Source organism: Vanessa atalanta, chromosome Z, assembly GCF_905147765.1.
Source record: "Vanessa atalanta chromosome Z, ilVanAtal1.2, whole genome shotgun sequence".
Lineage (NCBI taxonomy): Eukaryota > Metazoa > Arthropoda > Insecta > Lepidoptera > Nymphalidae > Vanessa > Vanessa atalanta.
In genome coordinates, this window is record NC_061902.1 from 2484570 (window position 1) to 2505400 (window position 20831).

General features: G+C 31.9%; 1 protein-coding gene across 2 annotated transcripts in view; it reads right to left on the reverse strand.

The window, feature by feature from the left end:
• Positions 1-11748, reverse strand: part of LOC125075875 (gamma-aminobutyric acid receptor subunit beta) — a 39716-nt gene extending 27968 nt beyond the window's left edge. For both annotated transcript variants that reach the window (XM_047687703.1, XM_047687704.1), the window contains exon 1: positions 11618-11748. In XM_047687703.1, coding sequence (XP_047543659.1) covers positions 11618-11697 — 80 coding nt within the window. In that variant the 5' untranslated portion in view covers positions 11698-11748. The remainder of the gene's footprint in view (positions 1-11617) is intronic.
• Positions 11749-20831: the final 9083 nt, after the last annotated feature.

The window sequence follows — 20831 nt, forward strand, 5'->3', positions numbered from 1 at the left end:
GTTATATATAATCTGTTTTCCCTTTATAATTCAACTGTATACAATCAATGTCTGTATTAACAGCAATTGATTACGTGTTGTCTCATTTTTAGTGAATATTTTTTTAATTAATCACAATTCAACATTTTTTTTTATTTAGATCGTGTAAGAAAATTATCTTAAACAATAAAATAAAAACATCTCCTAAATAGATTCAGACTAACGCTTTGTCTTTAGAACAAAGAAAGGTATTTATTTATACTATATACAGATATATCCTCAGCAACTGAAAAACTGCGCGAATACCGCGCCGATGTATCAATTTAAGGGTGTGGTCCTGCTGTATGTTGAGTTAAACACCGTGATGAGTTAAAATTATTATTAAAAAAAATATATCGTATTAAATTTATAATAATAACGAGATAAAATTTCTGGAAATAAACCGTGTTTTTGACCTCTATTAACGAATATTAACAAAGACCGATCCCTTGAAAAAATATTCCGTGACAACAAAATTTACTACAATTTTATTATGCTTGCTGTTGATAGTCTATCCGATAATGTCACTTTTTATAGAGAGCACCTTAAATTATTTATATAAATTATAATTTCGAGTTCATTGACCCGTTGTACTGTTGTTAAAAGAGTTGTGTACACTCACATTTATTTACGATGAATAGATATAATTGATTGATATTCCGAAGATTAAAGTTACATAAACGATCAATTTTTTAAATTTTATAATATTGTCAAATTTAATGACAGTGTATTTTGCTTTATATTTTCAAAAATTGTAGTATAAATCATATCATACAAAAGCTACTTTTTCTGTAGAGTTGGGACCTAGTAATACGGCCATTCTTATGCTTTACTGATAAACCAGCTCTTCATACATTCCAGACTATGATTTTATGAATGTACAATTTCGTTAAATATAACATATATAGATAACACACACACACACACACACAGAAAACATTTTTATTATTATAAGGTAAAAAAGTTGCGCTGAGTTGCAAGGATTCTCTTTGCAACTGACTCTTTTTTTCTCTACTGAATATGAGAAGCTCATGGTCCAAGCCTGGGGCCTAAACCCAAGGCCCTGGGATTGGGTGAAAATCATTGATGTACTTTCGACTAAGTTACTCTGGAGATAGCCAGTTAACCAATCAGCGAACGATACGGCGGTTGAGAATATCCCAGATTATGACGCTAGTAAGTCACAAAAGCGTTTTGAACACTTTAGTGAATATCTCATCGATTACATTGATCGAGTAAAGTCTTAAAATATTTTACATTGGAACACACATACAGCCCCAATCGACATGTTTGACATGAACTACGAGGGAGTTAGCCTTTTTTCGCTATTATATTGATGTAATTAATTATTTATTATTTATTAGTTAGCCTTTATTATTGCAAAATGTTTAATTATTCATTCTCATTAAATGACATGTGTTTATTTCACACGGCTTAATACTTCGCACCTGAGTTTATTTGCTATGCCCTGAGCCCGTGCCAAGGACGGGTTGATTGCAATGTAACCGAAAATATTAAATAAACTTAAATTTTATACTAAACAGCTTGCACTGTGATTATTTTACGGAAACTTTAGAAATGTTATTGTTCAATGTTTTTTAATAATGTAAAAATATGTTTAATTTCAAATACAAGCACTGGTTATTACTAATAAAGTAATATAAGTAAAATTTAGTTTCCTTAATATTGTAGAGCTGAGGTCCAGTGGCTAGGCCAAGGGTATCTTAAGACTGCGGACTTCAATAAATGGTGAAAGAAAATATCACAAGGCAACCTGATATGTCAGATGCAATTTGGCATGTGTACCTAAATAATGTCTCGAATTCTAGCAGCGAACTGTTAGTTAGAAGAGTTAGTTTTCAACTGAAGGAGTAGATAATGCCCTTAATCAGCAGTTTTAATTACACCGAGTAATGAGAAAAACCACAAACATAGGTGTGTTCGATCGATTTTCATTTTTAATTTAAAGTATACTTCAGTTGAGTGTGCTTGATGAGCTCTGTTAAATCGTCTACAGTTTGGTTAATACAGTTCATTGTTATGCTACTGTTGATACGGAATTGAAATTTATTTAAAAAAATAAGAGCCGATATGGTCCAGTGGTTAGAACGCGTATATCTAATAACTGTGTAACTAATATGTTACATAGGCAAAAGTATTGCTGTTTGATAGTAGATTAACTGAACTGTGGGCTTTTACTATCAAAACGAGCCTTTACAATTATGCGAAGCTCTGTTTGTTGTAATATCTAAATGGTTTTAATATCTAAAAAAATTCTATACGTTTACAAAACAAACGTATAATACCCAACCATTAAAAAGAACCCAATTAAATCGAGCACAATAACAAAATAAATACCTTTTTAAAATGTTTAACCAGTTGGTTTAAGCAATCAAAAATTTAATCTCGACCAATTAAATCGTCCCCCTAGGGTGATCTAACGCTATGCAGAGCTTACGAATTTAACGATGTGAAAGTACTAGATATTAAAGGGCCCTTAACTTTCCAATTTACCTTTGAAATACAAAGCTGATTAATTCAAACGATTCTTAGGTAATGGTTACAGAGCTCGGAGCTACGAAATTTTGCTTGTGAAGCTTAAAATACAAGCAAGATAACAATTGAAGTACAGGAGGTTGGAGGTTGTTTACTGGTTGTACGTGATAGAAAAAATGGTCATGTAATATAATATACACAAACATATTTGTGTGCTTGTATGAAAAAACCTAACGTTCAGATTACTAGCTTCACAAAAGCCGCCCACACTCCAAACCACATCTCAGTCAGACATATGTCTACTTCAAGGAACTCTCCAAATATCTGGGCGTCTCAAACATAAGAATTTAAAGGATAGAAATATATTTAATGTATGTGTGTGTTGAGTGTGTGTGCCGCTTAACAATTAATTTTAACAGATACGATTTTTCTTTAAAGATAATAAATAGTGATAAATATGTAATGAGCTTTCTCAGTAGAATCTATTTTTACACGTGTGAAAATTATTAAAGTATTATCATACTCTACTATCTCGCCTAACGGAGCGTAATATTTCCTCCATCATAATAAGAAAATGTTCAGTGCGATATTAACCGCTTTAGTGGCTTTTATGAACATATACAATAATTTTTCTTTAATTAATTTTTTTATACTTTTGCAGATTTTTTAATTTTCATTATATATCTATACATCATTTATATAAAAAATTGTTTAGAAATGATGAGCTGGTAAAACGAAAAACTGTAAATTGATGGATAAAACATGTTTCTTCTCTTAAATCGAAAGAAAAATATCGTAAAGCCTTCGGCCCTATTATGTAATACAATCCACAATTAAGCTACGTGGTGGAAAAACCTTCACAACTCCTTAAGAAAGAAGCTTGTGCTTCGCAACGGTACTACATGCTTACATTCGGTGTGTGTTAATATTACTCTTAAACGAATTGTACTGTATTAAAAATAACATTTAAGTATAATCAATATTTATCAAACAAAGGGCAAATGTATATTGATAAAATTAAAAACATCTTAAATTTCGCTAGCAAGAAAACTATTACGAATTTACTTAATAAATTGACCTGTTCATTAATAATTCTACTCAAATCACTAACCGAAGTATATAAAATCAAATCCTAAATCTAGGATTATTCCAATTCTCTCAGCGTTAAAGCCACAATCGTACAAAATGAAATTTATAATGGTCTTCAATTTATCTCTCTGTTCAAAAGTTCAATCAGTTGATTTTTTGTAGAATATACATTTTAAATATAGTAACATGTCCTTTTAAACTAATGGTATCTCAGATTTTATAAATAATCAGTATATAATTAATTTTGTGCTTAATAGAAAAGGAAAACATCGCAAGAACTCTATTACCCGACATAAGGCCAGCGAGGGAGGAATAAACTCAAGGTCTTCCTCCAAAATCTTCTTAAAAGGATGGTCCCTATCCAGCAGTGGAAGCTTATATGCTGCTGTTTTGCTTTTTGTATGCATGCATTGTGTTTTTTTCTCCCGTAAGAATTCAAATCATGAAGCATTAACATACGTTAATGAAAAACACTAATTTGCCTTTCTCATTATCAGAACGTATTTTAAAGCAATATTGACATCATATATTCGTATCGAGAAAGAATTTTAAGTTGTATTAATATTTTTATTTTTTCAAATGATATATTAATTTTGAAATTTTTTGTAGTTCATTGTAGTGTGTTAGTTTTAATAATGATACTTTTTTTTCTGAATTCGAATCGTTCACATTTTTTCAATATAGGGCTATGCGCGTAATGTGTCAAGGTCCTAAAAATGTTTTTGTTTTTAAATTAAGTTGTACTCCTTTTGGCACGTTATGAAAAAATATATGAGAGTATTTGCGAGCCGAGATAGCCCAGTGGTTAGAAGGCGTGCGTTTTAACCGATGATTGCGGGTTCAAACCCAGCCAAGCACCACTGAATTTTCATGTGCTTAATTTGTGTTTATAATTCATCTCGTGCTCGGCGGTGAAGAAAAATATCGTGAGGAAACCTGCATGTGTCTAATTTCAACGAAATTCTGCCACATGTGTATTCCACCAACCCTGGTGCAAGCACAGCGTGGTCTAATATGCTCCAAACCTTCTCCTCAAAGGGAGAGGAGGCCTTAGCCCAGCAGTGGAAAATTTACAGGCTGTTAATGTAATGTAATGTATTTGCGAGCACATGTCATGAAAACTCCACGATGAAGTTGCTCGCTAAACCTCCAATTAAATATCACGTTATTCAAAATAGACAACTTCACATCTTTTCTTATTTAACAATGTTTATTTGTTACAAATTTAAATTGTCAATCTTCAAATTTAAAGGATTGTTACATTTATCGTAACAACTATAATTTTCTTATTCATAAATTGATTAATATTATTTGATTGTATAAAAGCAAGTAGTTGCATTAAATTAACTATTATAATAATCCCGATAACGCGCCTACATAAGTATACGTAACTTTTTTATGTCAAAAGAGTTCTAAATTGCCAACTCATTCGCTAATAGTAGTTGTCCATATTCAAGTTTTGTGAGATTATTCGTAAAGCGCTTAAAACGCTCAATCGTTTTAAAAAAACCCTTGGTTTATCGTTTGCCGTGATTAAATGCCGTCCTATTAGATGTTCAAGTGAGGGTAAATATAAATCACAAGCATTGACGTAGAGAAATGTGCACGATAATACCTCGTTGACAGTTTGTTAATACTCGAGGTTGGCTCCGTGCAGAAAATCAGAATTATATTGTTAGACATACAATATACGAACACAAATATACAAACTTATACATTTATTTCACAATCAATATATGAAGCCTGTTATTATTATTATTACAAAGAAGTATCGATGTGATACTTAAAAATTGTACATAAATGTAAATAATAGTGTCAAGTCTCCCACGTAGCGATTTGTGCCTATACGCTACGCTGAGTGCTACGGAACGCTACGGATTGCTACGAAATTTCAGGTACTTATTATTTTAATTATATTAGAGCTTCTGAATTTATTACCTTTTATTTATTGAGATTAAAGTGTAAATAAAAAATAATAATATATGATCAATTATATTATAGTTAGAAAATATATTTTAGATTTATAAATTTGAAAACTATACTATCGCTACGCCATGATATTAATAGAATTCCGTAGTTTTTCGTAAAATGTTTACATAAAAATGTTATTACAATAATATTATTTTATACATCATCTATCGTGAAAGCAATTCCGAACCATCAACGTTTATCCAACTTACTTCGCCATAATTAACTACAATTTCATCTTATAAAGTATGCAGTATTGATAAAAGTTATGTCCTCCATAAAATTTTATTGTCGATTCATAATCTACATTGTCTATTGTATATAATTTCTCTGACGGTATAATGACACTGACTATAAAATAAATTTACCTTTGCAACCAACAATAAAACTGTCATATAATCTAATGTTACGTAAACGCTTTTAAATTACATAGACACTACGGTAATAAATCTGCTATTTTCAATTAATGGCAGGGTAATCTACGTTCATATTCTATAAGACACGTCGAATGAAATATCTATTTAATTTTACGTTTTTGCTCTACCTACTATCTCTAGTTAGTAGCGCAATAGTATTAAGTCTAATATTTTGTTAATCAACTAGTTACTTGTTGCAAAAAGTTTCAAACGTTTAAAACGTGAGATAAGCGAGATCAAAAAATAAAATAAATTCTTTGTCTTTAAAACAATACTTTAGATAGGTATAATATAATTTTAAAGCCATTGCAGTAGAATACTTTGCAAGTAAGAACTATCGAGGGATTATTTTAAAAAACTGCTATTTACATTGGAGCAGCGATGAAAATAAATCTTTTCAAAAGCAGAGACTCTGCTCAGCTGTACACATTTAATTAGTATTTAACAATACCTGTAAGGCACCAAATTTTCAAATTGTGCAACAAATTAACTATTTCATAGTCATATAAGAATAATTATAAATAATATGCAAACAAACTACTAGTTTCTAGTGAACGTTATAAAAAATCATAACCTTAAAATTATACATACACCGTTAATTAACAGTTAGTTTCCGCTCCAAGCCCATGTTTCGTGCCAAGGCCAGCATAGTTCGTTTTAAAGTTGATTAGATCTCTCTAATGGAATGGTAGCATAAATGACACAAAAAGTATTCATTGCACGCTCTTTGAAATGTACACTTTGCTACGTAATTTATCCAAGAAATCTTCACTGTCCATGGAGATAAAGATCTCATAAAGCCATCTCCCTAATGAAATATTTTTAAAGGGATTTTAATATTATGGATATTTCTCGAACCTCAAAGCATTCATCCTCGTACTAAGAGTCTTTGATAGTTTATTTGTAATATATAAAATCAAACAGCTTTAAATTTATTTTAACACGATAATATATGTGTTAAATATGAATCGATTTAAAATAAAAGTATTCGATACCGTTTAAAAAAAAACCCTTTATCGAAATACTGACATACCAACCGATACGAGCGCGTGACGAATAAAACATAAAAATTGCATTGCTAGCTTGGAATCGTACCCGTGATGTTCAGGTATTCTTCCCTCAGGACTATCTCTTCTCTTAAAATATGGTAAAACGCTTTTATTTAAATTTTTGTATATCATATAGTTTAAAATAGGAATTAATAAACAAACATTGACTAGTAGTAATTCATTTTAATCGCATGTCTCATCAAGTCCAGTAAACATTTCTACGTTTCGAAAAGAAAATGCACCCTTTTCTTCGTTTTATCGTCATTAAGTTGTCAAAACGGAATATAAACGACTAAAACTGGTATTTAGGTTGCAGGAAACGTCCACCATTACTCAAAGTTGTTGAAATCCATAGTATTCATAAGCATAAAACGTGTTTAATAATAATATTTAATGTGATAGAAATTATTGAATTTCCATGGAATAAGCGTCCATGGACTAATTTAACGTCATTGGTTTATTTTCCTATTTTTCGTGGATTACTCACATATCATAATAAAATTTAAAAAAAGAACGAAGAAACCCAAGCTGTAATTATAATATGTACATGCTTACCGCACATAATATGATGAATGTCGTGTTATATTTATAATTTTTTTTTAATATTTTATAATTTGTAATTTGTTTATTTAAGCGTAATATTAATAATATATTGGATAGGTTATGGTATCAAAATGACTATTATATTAAAGAAGTGCACTTGGTGGTAGGGCTTTGTGCAAGCCCATCAAGTAGGTACTATCATCATCAAGTAGGTACTACCCACTCAACAGATATTCTGCCGCCAAGCAGCAATACTTGGTATTGTTGTGTTCCAGTTTGAGGTGTGAGTTAACCAGTGTAACTACAGGCACGAGTGACATAAAATTTAAGTTCCCTAAGTTGGTGGGGCATTGGCGAAATAAGGGGTAGTTATTATTTCTAACAGCGCCAATGTCAATGAGCGGAGGTGATCGCTTAACATCAGGTGGCCCATTTGCCGTACCTTCTTAAATATCACATAAAACAATATATTGCCTTTCTTCTGACATGTAAGTTTCAGTAACAGTATGGAGGCATGTAGTTTGCGGGGTTTATAAGTAAACAAGTACGCAATCCAGATCCACCAGTTAAGATTGCAGGTGACCATTGCAAATTCTACAGTAATTTAATCCACGATCCTCAGAAAGTGCCTTCTCCAGATTCTTAATTAATGATTGGTTAGATAGCCAATCAAATTTCAAAGGTCATCTTAGTGTGGAAGCAGCAGCAGCATTGAGCCGGCTGTTGCCGAATGGGGATAGTCCGAATATTGGATATCACCTTCTATTTTCTGATGTGATAGGATCTATAGCTCTATGAGAAATCCTAATATGGGTCAAAAATATGCCTGCGCAGGCCGTAACTGGCAACGTTGATCGGTCGGTATGAGTCAGACTGAATATTTGGTGGAATCCATCCCGGGATCTTGGCAGTGGGTCCCTAGTAAGTAACCTACGGACGAGAGACACTAGAATGTCAGTCGTTCGATAAAAAAACAGCGATGGCGATACAAACGATTTGAAACATACGACAATATTCCAAATCGATTAAAACATACTAATCCGAAAAAAAATATCCGTCAAGCAGTTTTTAAAATTGTCTCGTAAATGCGATTTGAACGCAACCTCCAGTAGCGGATTTTCTGTATGGGTGAGTACAAATTGTTGATAATAATATATGAATATTACATTTTCCGGTTTCACTTTAGCTACCGAGAAATGCTCGACATATTTCGGAAGACTACAGTTACCGTCGACGCTGAGCGGAAGCGTCGCATCGTCGTCGGCGAATTGATTTCGTGATAACGAAGATAAAACGGGACCATTTAATAATTATTCCTAATACATTATGCTCATTTTTCTTTTCCAATATGCTTGTATTACTTTGAGGAAACAAGACGGTTGCCTTTGCTAACGTAACGTGGTAACGAATGGAAATTATAATAGTTTTTCTTATAATTTAATAACAAATGTATATATTTTAATAATTAAATATGTATATCGCTAATGCACCGCCAAGGTAACTAGGATGTTATCTGTTTTAAACAGCAACCCAAGATAAAAAGTATTGCTGTATGGCGGTAGAATACCTAATACGCGTATGATACCTACCCAGACCACCAAGTCACCATGATTTAATAATAATGAATATTGGACAAATTTTTATGTATTGTAATAAAAATTATAAAATAATTGTATGAATTCCATATAATATTTAAAATATTTATTATAATTAACGCCAATCCAATAAATATGTATATATTGCTTATTTTATTTCATAATCTCAAGTTAGGTGTTACCTCAAAACATTATGTATGCAATATGTAGGTTAACCACATGAACTGAAACTTAAATACGTAGTCGTAATTTAAACCATTTTAAAACCATCAAACCGTTTCATGGCGAGCTTTGTGTGTCTTAATCCATTATGTATCGGCTTAATTATCGAGTGCACGAAATACCATTAAACGTTAAAACCAGCTGATTGCTACACAAGTAGGTCAAGTTACGGGCGTTTTTTTAATCAATTCTTCTTCGAAATAACTTTTCGATTTAATTACAGAGGTAATTTAATCTAAAAAATGCTACCTGTATTTTCTGTGTTTATACATATATATATATATATATGTTCTTATCTTAATGTTTAGTCATGATTTACTATTTTCGTTAATTTATTAGCTCCGCTTATTTTTTAACGGTGATAAATGTTACGCCCAAGTAGCGTAGTATCCGGCGTAAAAGCATATTTTGAAATTGGAATGATAGATATGGATATTAGCGCATATAAATAAACACTCAATTTCTCTCTATATATTAGTACAGAAAACAAATATGCATACGATTTTCTTAGTTAATGTCTACAATAATACTACGTTTGTAATAAAATACGAGCGCACCGACGTAGTTCAATCATTTATCCAATACGAGCGTACTACAAAAGGGAATTTTACTTTGTACGGAATACGTGTTCGATATTCAAAATAGACAAATTGAATGAATATAATTTAGTCAAACTTGGAATTCGTTACACTTGTCAGTGTCAGTTTAAAATTTTGTTAACGGAATCCCTTAACAGTTTGTATCATCATCATCATGATCAGCCTGTATTACTCCACTGCTGGACGTAGGCCTCCCCCTCCCCCAAGGCGCGCCACTGAGCCACAGTTTGTATAGTATTATAAAATAAAAATTGTTTTAAAAAAATACGAGGGATAACATTTTGTTTAAAAATATATAACATTTAATTTAATTACGAATTTAAATGTCTTTCTATCTTTTGTGAAATAATAATAAATTTTGATATTACGTTAATTATAAAAATACATAGAAAACATGTTTTTTGTAATCATACAAGACAATTATATAATAATATAAAAATAGCATTAATCTAAAACCTACGACTTCGAATGTAAATTATCAAATTATCAAAGTCTAGTCAAAGCTGATTTTTTTTTTTTTGTAATTTATAGTTTTATGCTTATTATTTCAGTTTGCAAATAATTAATTAGCAAACTGAAATACAATTAACTCTAATTTCAAATAGAAACGGCAACAGTTTTAATCGTTAAAACATATTTTTTTCTATTTTATGCCTTACTACACTTTATATTTAGAAAATCTAATGTTTGACGTATTTTTTATACGCAATTGCGATTGAATTATAAAATATATAAACAGCACAAATGATAGAATTACAGCAAAACATAACCTTTAGTTATTCTTGAAATGACTATTGAAAAAGTCAGACAAGATGGTGAATTGAAGATTTTATCTTTATTTTGATACAATAAGTGTTTGATAAAAACAAAAACAAAAAAAAAGATTAAATTTCAACAAACGCTCAATTTTATAATTAATTTGAAAAAGCAGTTTCGACAAAAAAACATTAGAATCAACAGAAACGCTCAGATGAAACAATGAAACAATGAACGCTTATGCCAAAATCTTAGACGAATCGATAAATTCAACTCCACATCAACGCAACTGCTACGCTTTTTCTTAAAACAGTTTAATCGTCGACACAAAAAATCCAAAAAACTTAATACAATCGTAATACTGAAGTACAATATATTTCAATCGCGTATCGGTTTTATTTCCATATAATTAATTACGAACAGAGTAATATTTCGTCTTTGCGCATGTGACCTTCTAAACTACGTAAGCGTAAACCCGAACCGCAGCCAAATAATAAAATACAGACATTACGTCACTTTATTCCATCAGAAAATGTCGTTAAATTTAAAATTCCATCCATAAATACGGTTGCACTCGACGCACGATGCAATAGTTCGCTGCAAACTTTTGAACGGCAAAACTTTTTTCGATGATTTATTAACCATCTTTAACCACTTTAAGCACAATTTATGCATCACAGATCGGTAGAAGAATTATTAAGCTATCATTTTAATTCAATTTAAACCGAAAAAAAGTTAATTTTAATTCATGATTTTATTCAAATAAGTACGTAAAATCTCTTTGTTTCGTGGCTGAAACTTCTCATTTCCAGAGTTCGAAAAAAGTTTTGCTCGCTCTAAATCGCTTTAATAATTCAAATACTTACGCGACATAATCAGCTTGTGGGAGGAAACCTGCCACGAGCGCTATAAGAAGCAGCGGCGCGCTGCGGAAGCGGCCGTTCATGGCGGGATCACCGGTCGCATGAAGTAAGGAGATAAAACGCGTGACACCGCCGCCGCGTCAGTCGACGGACTGCTCGCTCGACGCGCGCCGTACTCTAGTATCGATCCCTGTGACCCGGACACTGCTTGCCCCGCTATCGACCGTAGCGCCACCACACGCCCGAATATACTACACTCCTAATTACGACACGGGGCGGTCGCATTAAAACTTCACGTGCGCGCCCAAATATATCTTCCAATCGGCGATTTTTTAATGTCACGCCTACCCCTTTCATAGAAAAGCACCTATTTGTATAATATTGCCTAAACAATTAAAACTGTAATTTGATAAAACTATTATATAGCACTCTTATTATAAGCATTTTTTGTTGTTTATTTTTTATGACGCTTTCACTCGCGAGAAATAATGAAATATTATCCTATATGTTTAGCTGGAAGAACTTTAATATATTTATCGTAATGACACGCCACCCACCAACAGTTTTTTAAAAAATATCCAGAAAAACTATATTATCGACTAAATTGTAAATGTTACCTTAATATTAAATATTTTTGTTTTTTTTTTATATCTTTCGATATCTCGAAAAATATTACTAAAGAAATCATCGTTAAAGTGTAGTTATTTAATTATTTGCCACAATAAATACCGCACATTTTTACTGGAAGTATGGCTGAGTACGAGTTCCATCAATTATAATTCCATCATCAAATAAAAATAACATATACTTTGTTTGATATGATAAATGAACCCGTGTCAAAAGGGGTAACATCCGTGATGCAACTTTTAAAGCGCTAGATGGTCTTACATAGTATTACTATTGACGTCTAAAATTTATTAGACAGATCCTTATATTTATTACTTCTTTCTTCTTTAAAAAATAATTCGGATTGAATTGAACAATACGTGATAAACTTATACGTTGATAAACTCATACGTGATGACAGAAATTTTCAAGTCGTTGCTTTTTGAATATTCGTTACGAAAGACAAACTTTCCAATGCGGGCTTAAAGATTGAACACACCTAAGCGACCGAGCCAAAGCGCGATTTCAATTCAGGCCAAAATCTAATTGTTCTAAAAATTCCCCATCGGTAGATGATACTTCTAGTATAAACAACTTAATGATAATATATAGTATAGTGCCAATGTTTATGGGCAGTGGTGACCACTTAACATCAGGTGGCCCTAAATGGGCTTGTCCGACTACCTATAATAATAAAAAAAATGTCTTTATTTCCTCAAAATTTTTATTAGAGTGGAAAGTAGTATATTTTTATGTCATTAGTAAGCAGGCGTGAATGGGCTGATCTGACGAAAATCGGCGAAAGAAACTCTGCGGGGTTTTGTTGGTCAACTTATTACATTAAAATATATTCAATATGTCGTGTGGAGGAGATTTGTTTAATTGTCAAAGTGTGCTATCAGCCATCAACTAGTTATTTGTATAATAACCTTTTGCACGCAAGCGTTCTTTAATTTTTTTTTTAATTTTTATAATGTTTTTAAACGTGGCATTTTGTCCCTTTCTGGGCTCCTGTTTTAAAACCCTATACATTGCCCCACAAAAGAGTTACTGACTCAATGAAGTCGAGTAACAGGAGTTATAAGTTTTGCGTTTGTTCCTTGAACCAATGTTATGAGTATCACATTTTCTCATTAAATCGTTAATATTTTTCCTTACATGCATAACATTACAGAATATATTTTGAGAAGTATCAGTTAATATCTTGATTTCTTTAAATTGATGCCTCGACGATTCTTTAGCTCCTAGGTTAAGGATTGCGCTAAGAGACCTTTTCTGCAGCACCAATATCGTATGGATGGCGGTTGCGTCACCTTAACGCTCAATATCGTAATATACTGTAAAAGTAACTGAGATATACTAAGCGAGCCGTATTTACATCAGTAACTAGATCTAATTATATCTAATAGACAAGGCCAAGAAATTCATTTGACTCGACTGGATTCATCTATTCACCATTGATAAGTACATTCAGATTTTACGTTAATCACATTTAGTTTATTAATTTAACCATTTTTTTTTTATTATTTAGCCTAAAATTTTGCTTACGCTAAGCGTATATGTGTACTATATATGCATTTATTCTTCTTTCGTTGCACAAATGAGAACTACTACTAATTCAGTTGATATAAAACGCTCATAACATGATATAAAATTATTTGTATCATTCGTATAAATAATTAATTTTATGTTGGGTAATAATCTTTGTGGTAGGCTTAATTACTATGCTTAACAATATTACATGACGTAGGTGAAAAGATTTTATGTTTTATTTTAAGGGTACGCGAACATAAGGCTACATCACGTCACCTAGTGACACGTTAAGGTAATATACTGATAGTAAGTGGTCACCACCGCTAATGGTCATTGAGTTAGAAATAATTACCATTCTTTAAATCGCACCAATGCACCAACAATCTTGGGAGCTAAGATGTTTCGTCCCTTGTGCCTGTACTTAGACTGGCTCCCTCATCCTTTGTTTGTTTATCTACCCAGACGGGCTTACTTACTTACTTTTGAAACAATCGATGACCTAAACTTCCTAACAAATATTAAAAACGGGAAACGGAGTTTCAGAATCAGAATTTATAATATTAATTTATGTGATGAATATAAAAGTAAGATACCAGTAACATCAGCCTGTCGGTGGAAGCGACGTGTTCGTGACTATTATAATAACAGAGATAGACATCTGCTATTATTGCTAATTTATCAAATTATGATTAGTTCAGCGCTGCTAATAACGCTAGATGTTATTATAGATATAAATTATATTATTAAAACAAGTGTAATACATTTATAAAGTGCAAAAAATCACTTTTAATCGCAGTTGTTCTTTACAGACGATACGGTTACGATTTCATCCGCTTCGCTTAGTCACATAGGTGTATTGAATGGTTTAATAGAAGCATGTATACGACATACGCTAATGGACCAGCTTTTTACTTTAAAACGATAAAAGTGCCACTTTACAGGATAAGCGATAAGCCATTTTATATTTTGAACTCTCAAATCGTTTGTATCCTTTTTCCTAATCTTGCTAATAAATTTCCAATAACTTAATTTATTTTTTTCCTCTATTTCTGTTTCTATAATTTGCACGTGACTCAACATTAGTTTTAAGCATAAATAATTAACTCGATGTATTATATAATTAAAAAAAAATGTTTTTTTTTTTCTATCTGCTATTTTTTTATATTCTAAGGCTATAATTTAAGGTTCGTATAGTTGTCATTAAAATTACAAGTTACTCTTAGGTGTAAAGACACGTGTATTATATTTGTTACTGTAAAAGCTTGAACTATGGGATTCGAACTTTTACCATCTAAACTTGGTAAATCTTAGGATTTACATGTTAGGTTAGGTCAGGTTGGAATGGTAAAAGTCCGAAAAAGTCGTCCTTTTATAATAAATACTTACATTTACCAACTTATGTCGGTAAATCTTAGGTTTTACTGGAAAATCTTAAGATTTACCTTAGTTCGAGCTTTTACAGTAACATATGTAAAACGAAGATATCCGTGTTATGGACAAGCAGCACTAATTATTCAGCAGTAAGAACAAATAAGGAATATAAAGGATCTGTGTGTGTAGGATGTAGTCATATTATATATTCCAAAAGTTATAAGAGCTTTGTGCAAAAAAAAAGAAGTAAATAGGTCTATTTTCAGTATAGTTTATGGACAGTTATCCGCTAGTTGATAAAAAACTTTTTCCTTTAGCTATAATGCCAACATCCTAGTTCTCCCTTAATTCCCTACACGTACATGAGTTATTGCATTTTCTTTCACTTGTTTAGTTGTCAAGTTGATTAAACAAGATGTTATTAGTATTAAGTAATTCCAAGGAATATAAAAATATGTTCGAATATTTTTCAAATATATATATATATAATATATGTAAAAACAATATAGACTGTATTGTGTCTTTGTAACTTTGGAGTATTAAAAGGAGATCAACTCGGTTCTCTACTTTTTAACATTTTATGTCATCACATATCACATAACCCATACAATTTATTCGTGGAATACGAAAATAAAAAAAAAAAAATTAAAGACCTTGCCATTAATTCATAGAAAATTGTTCGAATTAATAAAATTAATTTGAAGTTATTTTTTCTTATAGTATTTTACTTATAAATAATGTAATCGATGATGAGAATATTCTAAGTAATATTAAATGTATCGAGGATGCCATTTGTCATTAATATATCAATTTGACGTCTTAATGAATCAAATCAAATCAAATTCCTTTATTAAATATAAAAGCATTGAACTTACTTATTGATTGTCAAACTAAGCACAAAAGTGGTGCTTAATTTGCACAGCATACCAATTTTTTGTATGAGAATAATATGGCTTACGAATTGCGACGGTAACAGCATATAATGATTTTCGGAGTTCCGATATTTTAGCCGCGCCCAATTTATTCCGATAAAGATGCGCTGTACTTGAAAGCGCGTTTAAATAGTTTCGTTTGATATAAGAAACTGGGTGTCATGGTCAGTAAATCGAAGTAATCTGAACATATGTTGTATTGTAGATCTAGAAAAAAATATAGAGGTTACAATTAAAAAGTATTTCAAAAAGCATATCTGCATAAGAAACTTAATTTCTTAATTTTCGAATCTCAATTTGATGTATTATATTGTTCTGTAAAAGAATTCAAAAACTCATCTGGTACTTCTAGTATTATTATAAGACTACGCTGTCACATTATTTACAATGAATAAATAAATGTCAAAGTAATTACCGTAATAAACGAAATCAACAAACCAAAAATTACATTTTCTGCCTCGCACAACCACTCTATGGAACCAGCTTTCGCTGGCAGTTTTTCCGAACCGATACGACTTGGAAACCTTCAAGAAAACATAAAACATATAACATCAAAAAAATATTAGTATTAAAATTTAAAAGTATACAAAAAATATTTTAAATAGTTTTAATGGCGTGAATTTAACTATTTTATTAGATGTGAAGAATCTGTGAAAGTCCCTCTAGGTACGTTCTATACTACATTGTACCGCCAAACAGCAACGCTTAGTATTTTTGTGTTCCGGTTTGAAGGGTGAGGGAGTCACTGTAACTACGATAAAGGATATCTTAGTTCCTAAAGTGGCGCGTTGGTGTTGTCAGAAATCATTAATATTTCTTAGAGTATCATTGTATATTCCATTGCCCATTTGCCAGTCCGCCACCAACTATATATAAAAAAAGTTGAGTTGATATGATTGTTCAAGTTTGTCATGCGTCGATATAAACATTTCAGCTTAGGCTGGCCGTATTCAAAATTGCTCTCGAATAAATATACAAAGTGAAGATGGAACAATTTTTTTTTTTTTTTATTTAATTAATAATGATATTTGTTTATAATAACAAATAAAAATCACATTTACTTAATGTATTAAGGCCGAGGTGTTATATATTTTTTTAAGCTTGCTGCAGAATGACAATTTCAGTCGAGTCATTCGCATAAAGCAATGGATGGATCCCCTTAAGGCGTGGTCATAATATGTGACGTTGGCTTTGCTCATATTGCTTTATATTATATGCACAATGTAGTTAAGGTTAATTAATTGGATAAGGGTTTTAAAGATCAAAAGCATACCCAGGGACAGACCGGCAGCGGTAAGCGACTTTGTTTTATACTGTGTAATGATAATTACTGTCAACATTTTTCTACTTATGAAAAATTCGTGAAGATATATTTAATTATAATTATAATAATATGGATTATTTGCTTATACTATAAAAAATTAAGTAAACAAAATTATACTAAAATAACACCTGATAGAAGCCTGATTATGACATAAAATTAAAACTACAATTTTCACGTGATCAACTTCATAAGCAAGTTAACGTCGATGCAATTTTCATCACATTCAACGTGGACCATACGGGTAATCCTGTTACGTCACCTATTTTAGCTTCTTGCTATCGTATTTTTCACACGTCAATTCGTAGTAACTTATAGTAATTGAATATGGAACGAAATGCCAAATAAAATTCTCGTCGTTTCAAAACAATGCATAAAATTTGAAGTACAAAATGCAGTCATAAAAAGTTAAAAAAATTAACGCGAAAAATTTGCATAATTGTTCAATAGCAAGAATTTGCATTTTGCGAAAAGAACCAATGGTAAGAAGACTTGAATATTAGCCGAATATTTTGAGTTCAAACTAAGCACGAACCACTTGCTAATTTGTGTTTAAAGTTTTGTACTCGTATTTGACGGAAAACATCATGAATAGCCTGCGTTGGATGAAATTCTGTCACTTTGAGCTCATTTGAAGCACCGTTGTGGCACTATGCTTCAAAACTTACTTCTTAAAATAAAGCGTTTGGACATTAAAAGACTGATGTTTTTACTCCCATAACACATTTAATCCATATGGATACGAAGTATATATGTATATAAATAATGTATATAAAGCAAACAACACCTCTCTCAATAATTGGGCTATTTGATGAATTTGCATTAAATATCCCATTTATTTAGAGTCTTATAGATTGATAAATAAACTTGTTAAAATAAACAGTCTCTTCATTTCGCTTCAGCTTTATTGAATCAAATATATATGTTTGCATTTAAATTATTTCAATGGACGTAAATTGACAGTAAATATTTACCAAATATATTTTGAGCAGAGAACCCTCAATGATATTATCAAGGGATTACACATTCCTTTGTCGTCCAACTATTGTATAGTTATTAAACCCTTATATAGCTTTGTATATAATGTTATTGTGAATGTTTATGTGTAGTTCAATTATATAGATATTATAAATTTTGTCATATGTATCCAAAAATCTGCCTCATGCTCTCCATAAGCGAAGAGAAAGATTAAAGGACAATACTTCTCTACTACAACAAAAGCGTTATTTTTAATAACACAAATATGTGAAGCTTATTATATAATACGTACCTAGAGGATACAATTGATGTTTCTCAACTAGTAACAATGTATGGTTCAGTTCTAATTACATATAATCAAATTTAATTATAGATAGGATCAAATTTGTATGGGTTAACACAGACCAAATTTGTATGGGTCAGAGGATCGTATTTTACCCACATCGCTATTATTAAGGAAGACAGACAAAGCCAGACATCTGCGTGGGATATAATATGTGCAAGTAAGTACATAGGTGAACACTCCATTCCTTCTCTCTTCTTAACCTGTGGACGTGTGTGTGAGTGGGATGGGTAGCCCGGGATCTGTTCAGACACAAGCTCAACGGTTTACATGTTTTCAAAGTTATGTTAGCTTCGACACTACCATCTTCCAGAACCGCGCTAATACTGATGCAAAATCCATGATCCTGTTGGTGCAGTTCAGGCGGTAATATAAGCATTAGCAGCCTGTAAATTTTCCCACTGCTGGGCTAAAGGCCTCCTCACCCTTTGAGGAGAAGGTTTTTGGAGCATATTCCACCACGCTGCTCCAATGCGGGTTGGCGGAATACACATGTGGCAGAATCTCGTTGAAATTAGACACATGCAGGTTTCCTCACGATGTTTTCCTTCACCGTCGAGCACGAGATGAATTATAAACACAAATTAAGCACATGAAAATTCAGTGGTGCCTGCCTGGGTTTGAACCCGAAATCATCGGTTAAGATGCACGCGTTCTAACCACTGGGCCATCTCGGCGGTATTATAAGCTGGCCACTAATTCAACGATGCATTAAGATTGAGATATATATATACATATAGATATAGCTGTATCGTTAGGTGGTATAAATTAAGTGTAAGTGCATCCCTTTATAGAGGTTAATCATGCATTTAAGGGATGATTGGTTCCGTTCGTTTGAGGAGATAACGCTTTGTATACCATACATAATGGAATACGTATTCATCGATTGAGGTCTAAAACAGTGCTAATTCATAAATGTGTTTAAGATTTCGAAGTGTATTTATTTATCTTTCTTTTTTTTGCTTAAATTGGCGTTTGCTTTTTTTAATATGGGTGAAGAACAAACATTGACTAGGGTGTAACGTAGACAGCCTTCATCTTTTATTAATAATTTTACTGGCTTAGAATGAACACAATATCAACATTAATAAAGTCTATAGACTTTAAAACGACACTAAATAAAATTCAATAAATGAGATATACGTCGGGTATTTAAAATGTACGCGTCAAACCAAATTGCTTTATCTACAAATATACGTTTTTTTTTTCGTTTCCAAATACGCAAACACACACATATAAAACGAAACAAATACGAGATTCGTCTAAAAAAAGACCTGACACTGACCTGAAAGTTGTCAATGGAAAACTATATGTTATATGAAATGTTACTAATACCAATGAGCCGAGATGGCCCAGTGGTTAGAACGCGTACATCTTAACCGATGATTTCGGGTTCAAACCCAGGCAGGCACCACTGAAATTTCATGTCCTTAATTTGTGTTTATAATTCATCTTGTGCTCAGCGGTGAAGGAAAACATCGTGAGGAAACCTGCATGTGTCTAATTTCAACGAGATTCTGCCACATGTGTATTCCGCCAACCCGCATTGGAGCAGCGTGGTGGAATATGCTCCAAACCTTCTCCTCAAAGGGAGAGGAGGCCTTTATCCCAGCAGTGGGACATTTAAGGGCGGCTAATGCTAATGCTACTAAAACCAATAGCTATATACCTATTAAAATCGTGATATAAAGGCTATTAAAAATAAAAATATAGTTACAAAGTGGAACATGTAATAAGGCTATATTTAAACATGCAATACTTTATCGTGCGTGACGTCATTGAACATCTAGAACAAGTCTTTAATAGGTCACAATATAAATGAAATGGATTTGATAATATAATTATTCCAATTATGGCTTTCACGAATGCAGGATTTAGCCGATCCAGGGCAAAAGCGCCGGTGCTCCATTTAAGTCAAAATGGAGTTTCTAAATACGAAATTTTGTTATGTTAACAATATTAATGTAATATATTATATATAGTGCCTATTTAAACCTCAAGAGGACAAAATCCAAATTAATTACATCTACAATAACATCTTTGATATTCATTAATGTTTCTCGAATAAAAGGCGTTTTGTGCGGTGACGAAGCAGTCGTGGAAACGTTGGAAGTCAAAATTATAGATAAAAGA